This window comes from Cebus imitator, unplaced genomic scaffold (genome assembly GCF_001604975.1).
Source record: "Cebus imitator isolate Cc_AM_T3 unplaced genomic scaffold, Cebus_imitator-1.0 Scaffold206, whole genome shotgun sequence".
Classification (NCBI taxonomy): Eukaryota; Metazoa; Chordata; class Mammalia; order Primates; family Cebidae; genus Cebus; species Cebus imitator.
This window is the reverse complement of record NW_016107521.1, coordinates 3710588-3716587: the sequence shown is the minus strand read 5'-3', so window position 1 is coordinate 3716587 and position 6000 is coordinate 3710588. Positions and strand designations below refer to the sequence as shown.

The 6000-nt window shown below is 40.8% G+C and overlaps 1 protein-coding gene across 1 annotated transcript; it reads right to left on the bottom strand.

Moving 5' to 3' along the window:
* Nucleotides 1-2658: 2658 nt before the first annotated feature.
* LOC108317724 (olfactory receptor 1B1) lies at nucleotides 2659-3612 on the bottom strand. Its single transcript, XM_017548386.2, is given in 1 exon segment — nucleotides 2659-3612. A coding segment is annotated over 1 exon segment (954 nt).
* Nucleotides 3613-6000: the final 2388 nt, after the last annotated feature.

The window sequence follows — 6000 nt, the reverse complement described above, 5'->3', positions numbered from 1 at the left end:
TTGAGAAGCGTAATTAACTTGTGAGAGTAGTAATTCAGGTATTAAAATCATCTCTGGGAAAACCAAGGCTCACAGATGCAAAACCTCAGTTAAAATGACACAGTGAGGAAGTGATGGGATTGAGTTAAACAAAAGTGGATGAAGCATGCTGACTTCAAATCCAGTGCACATGGGCTGCATATGTGCTGATTCATGCAGTGTGCTCTGTAAGATTAATACCATGAACAATGGAAGAGATTGATAGCAGGGAGGTCCATTTGTAGTTTGCACAGGGCATGATAAAGATCTAGATGAGGTAAAGGCTATGAGAACCGAACATAGTTCAATTTGGAGAGGAAATACAGAATACAAGCCACAGGATATTTGAAGAAATATGAGCAAGGTTTGTCTCCAAGCAAGTAACTTACTCTCTCTGTGCCTCAGGGGGGTAAGAACAGCAATTACTTCATCACCTTGCTGAGAGACATCGGTGAGTTAATATGTGGAGAGCTCCTAAAACAATGTCTGACACATACGAAGTGCTACATAAAAGCTATTACTACTATTCAAATGCAAGAGGTTTTAGGAGGATTAATTGATAAGCTTCAAAACACATCACATTAAGCCAATGGTCTTGACTGTAGCTACCTATTAGAATCATTTGGGGAATGTTTAAAAATACTGATGCCTAAGCTTTACCTCATAGCAACTGGATCCAAAACTCCCAGGTGATTCTGATGCACAGTGAAAGGTGATACAGACAGAGGAAGAATTGGGGTTTACTTATTGGAACCTTAGATATCAGTGGTGATTATGACAATAAATGAAGAGCTGTGGAAATGAATCTACTGTGAGAATTTAATTTCCTACATTTTCATTGTAAGGTGATAGTAATTTGAAAAGAGAAGTGATATATTAAGAGTAGATGAGTTCTGTAACAGAATAAGACAAGCATAGCCAAGGTGCCTAAGACTTAAAGTAGAAGGAACAGATGTCACACAGGGGTACAGAAAAGATGGAGCAACATTAGAGGACACCAATAGTACAATGTCATGGGAGCCAGGCATGTGGGTGAGGTGATGGTTCCCAAAAACTATGCCAGAACTCACAGGCAGATAATGTAGATTTGGCATTGAGATTAGAACACTGGATGTTACCAATCGCTCGAGAAATAATGTATTGAGTGAACAGAAGATGCTTGGTCAGGGGAATATAGAAATTGTACCTGGAATGGGGAGATCCCAGGGATTGAGGTAGTGCCTTTGGGATGGGGGTGAAGGGGCTTATGGAGGAATAGAGACAGAGGTCAGCACATTCAGTAAGGAGAAGAAGCAGAGAAGACCAGATCTTGCCTGGACCAATCATGCTGAATGTGTCCCAAGAAGAGTGCTCTGTGAATGTCAAGGTGCCTTCTAGAGTTCTTATAACTCTGGAAGCCATAGATGTCCTGGAAATCCTCAGCATAGGAAACCCTGTTTACAATTAAATTACAGCCTGTTTGAGTGAAGCTGCATCTCAAGTGGGGTGAAGGGCAAAGGTCTGTGCATAAAGGTGAAAACTGAGTACCCTCAAAATTACCAGTTTAATCTTTTAAGAAGCACCGAAGTAGAGACCAATTTTTCAGCTGCCAAAAAGCTATAAGCAAAGTGCCAATTTTTTCATCAGTGTTAAGATAGTTCACTGTTCCTTCTTTTATGCAATGAAGTAGTTATCTTGTATTTTTCTACCTACATTTTATTTTTAATGCACATTAATTTAAAATATATAAAATAGAACTCATATGCATCAGAGTTAGAAGTTCACACTATAAGAAACCCATGGACATCAGGGCTAACTTAGGGAATAGTAGAATCATCATTATCATTTCACACTCACTTGGGGACATATTTTTGCTCATTGAATGGAAGAGGCAGTGTATTTGGCAGCCCGATTTTTTTTCTTTTTTCTTTATTTATTACACTTTAAGTTCTGTGGTACATGTGCAGAGTGTGCAGGTGTGTTACACAGGTATACCTGTGCCACAGTGGTTTGCTGCATCCATCACCCCATCATCTAAATTAGGTATTTCTCCTAATGCTATCCCTCCCCAATCCCTCCACACCCTGCTATCCCTCCCCTAGCCCCTTCCCCAACAACAGGCTCTGGTATGTGATATTCCCACCCCTGCATCCATGTGTTCTCATTGTTCAACACCCACTTATGAGTGAGAACATGAGGTGTTTGGTTTTCTGTTCCTGAGACAGCCCTATTTGTCTAAACTGTTGTCTTCCCTTACTTTCTGATATACACAGACACACTCCCACAAGAACACACACCAACTTAAATGTGATGATGACTAACTCCACGGCCCTTCCTTTAGTCCATAGTTTCACAATCCTATCCTCATATTCCCTCAGAACTCTAAAATTAAAACTACCCAGACTTGGTAATTCATTTTTATCCACTTTGATAAAATGATGGAGGGTGCCCAGAGCTATGCTGATAAGGCAGCCCTGATCTTATGTGTCTATGAATGTGGAATGTTCCTGGCTCTATCAAAGCACAACATTGACAAGAGCCAAATCTGGAGTTCCTTAAATTATCTAAGCCCTCCCTCCCTCTGATCTCCCCAAAACCAATTCTGCTTAGAATAGGCCTATGACTTTTCTCAGCTATCCAATATGGCCCACAGCAGGCTAATCAGGGATCTGCCTTCCTCCATTCAAGCAGCCTGTGGAGTGCACCCTTGACATCCTTATTATGGAGGCTGTACACAAAAGGGTTGGCCAAAGTTGTAATGGCAGTATACATTACTGAAGCCACCATGTCCTGATGCCGAGAGTTCTGGGAGGGAGGCTGGAAGTAGACCCAAATGATGGTGCCATAGAGGAAAACAACCATGGTGAGGTGGGATCCACAGGTGGAGACTGCTCGGCGGCGACCAGCAGCTGAAGGCAAACGTAGAATGGTGGTCCCAATTCGAACATAAGAGAGTACAATGAGGGCACAGGGGCCCAGCATAAGGAAGCCACCCTCAAGGAATATGGCCAGCTCATTAGAATGTGTGTCAGAACAAGAGGCTCGAAGAAGTGGCCGGTGGTCACAAAAGAAGTGAGGAAGGTTAACATTGCCCCTAGGATCCCCAGTCCAGCAAAGGGGCAGGACAAGTCCCACATGCAGCATGGTGTGCAGTATGGACACTACCCAGCTCAAGGCTAGTAAGCAGGCACACCGTTGGTGATTCATTACCGAAGCATAGTGCAGGGGGTCACAGATGGCCACATAGCGATCCAGAGCCATGACAGCAATGACAAGTGTATCTGTAACCCCAAATGCATAGAAGAAAAAGAACTAAGCCAAGCAGCGGGCAGCAGGAATGGTTGGGTAATCAGAGACCAGATGGGCCAGCAACTGAGGCAGTGTGACTGTGGATAACCCCATGTCTATCATAGAGAGGCCACGAAGCAGATAATACATGGATGAATGGAGTCTGGAGACCCGGGAGATAAGCAGCACCAATGTCACATTCCCCAATATAGTGGTCAGGTAAACAGCCAGGAACAGGAAGAAGAGAAGAGTGTGGGAGATGCTAGCTCTTGAGAACCCAAGGAGCAAGAAGACTGGAGAGTGTGAAGCATTAGGGGCACAGCTCATGATGAGTGATGGTCAGCCTGCCTGAAAGACAGTTTAAGTCAAAAAGAAACTCGTGGGTCAGATGATAGGGATCATAGCATTTCTATTTAATTCCACTATATTACTCAAGATCATTAAAGACCTAGATTCAACCTTGACCATCTATGCTCCCTCTCTAAGGTATAGGATTTCACTCTCTTAATGGATTTATTTTCTCCTTCATTTCTTCCTTTCACCCACTCTAGTGGCTTGTTCCATCTAATTCACAAGCCCTACTAAAGTCCTTCCCACAGTGAAAAACTCTTCATTCATTCTTGTCTTTTCATCCAACTATTTATCTTTTTCCAGTGGCAGACTTCGTGAAAGAATTATCTATACTCACTGTCTCCAGTTCCTTATCTTCCATTCCCACCTCTACTGCAATCCTCATAATTTCTTCTCTCTGAACCTGTATGTAAAATAACATACTATTAAAACCCATACCATATAAAGAAATAGTTCTTTTGACACAGCCGACTTTTTTACATTTCCTCTAAGATCTAGAACAAGACAAGGATGTCCACTTTTACCACTCCTGTTCAACATAGAACTAGAAGTTCTAGCCAGAGAAATTCGACCAATGAAACAAATAAAAGCCACCCAAATTGGAAAAGAGGAAGCCAAATTATCCATGTTTGCTGACAACACGATCGTATATTCAGAAAAACCTAACGACTACCAAAACACTCTTAGACGTGATACTGCTTTAGAAGGTCATGAAATTACTTGTTCTTTCTCTTTATTCCCAGTTAGTTAACAGCATTATCATTATCTGCCTGATGCACAAACAAAAAACTGAAGGAATCACTCCATCATCTCCCACATCCAATCACTCCTTACCTTCTATGTTTTCCCTTAAATACATTCTTTGCCACTACAATGATTTAAATTTTAGCATTTCTAACCAATACTAATTTCAACAACTTCATTACTGGTTTCTCTACTTATCTCTCCTGATAGGTCTTCTATACTAATACCAAAATAAAACTTTCAACATGTGACTGTGTTTAAATACTCAGGGACTTCAGAATAAAATCCAAATGGCTTAATCTGTCTTATACGGAACTTTCATTATTAGTACCTAACTTCTCTTAGGGTTATACTGAGTCACATACCCAGTGTTTTTGCTTTGTTTTTTTAGACAGAGTCTTGCCCTGTTGCCCAGGCTGTAGTGCAGTGGTGTGATCTTGGCTCACTGCAACCTCCGTCTCCCAGGGTCAAGCGATTCTCCTGCCTCAGCCTCCTGAGGACCTGGGACAACAGGCACATGCCACCATGCCCAGCTCATTTTTGTATTTTTAGTAAAGACAGGTTTCACCATGTTGGCCAGGCTGGTCCCAAGCTCCTGATCTCGTGATCTGCCCACCTAGGCCTCCCAAAGTGCTAAGATTACAGAGATGAGCCACCATGCCCAGGCCCAATGTTTTAAACTAGATATATATTTTTTAAAATCTCAAACATGGTAAGTTCTCACACCCCTCCATATCTTCCCATTATTTTGAGAATTTGGGCTTTCTGAAATACGAGGTACATAATATAATCATATACACACATCCACTCAATACAGATAGAAATTTAGAGAAAATATAATAGTCATACTTTAAAAATCACAACTGAACTTTCAAGAATGTAAGGGAAATACAAGAGTCTATAATCAAAGAGAAATATGAAAAATCAATATCTAAAAACTGTGATGGTGGAGGTAGTGATGGCAGGTGGGAGGTAGCAAGTAGGTTGAAGGGTATAACATCAGTCTTCATAGTCCACAGGCTTGATTAGTAATACCCATGTGGAATAGGAGATGAGAACTTAAACCATATGAGGCAGGAGATAGAGACTACCACACAAATTCAGGACATTCAAAAGGCTAAACTTTCAGTGAAAGGGTATACACAAACAGGAAAACACACACACACAGACACATATACATGTACACACACACACAGGCTATGTGAGAACAAATGAAAATTTAGATCTCTCAGCCTAGACTACATGGAAGGAAAAGTGCTTCCCATGAGAATGCCGTTATGTATCTGTACCATATAAGGAGTGGATAATGCTACTTTACAAAATACATACAATTCTAGAACCCTCAAAATAAAAAAAATAACATAAAAATTATCCTCATACAGGTAAAAGCATTGGAGTACCTTACAGAAATGAACATAAAACTTCTCCTCAGAGATTTGGACTCTAGACTGTACAGGAATCCCATAAACAGAAACCCACCAAAGATGAGCTCACAATTCAAAATTACAAAAGACACATAATATCTATTTATTATGAAGACATTCATCAATCAACAGATTAATCTCCCATTAAATGTCATAAAATTAACCAACCTGTGAAGGATTATACATTATGTTTAAA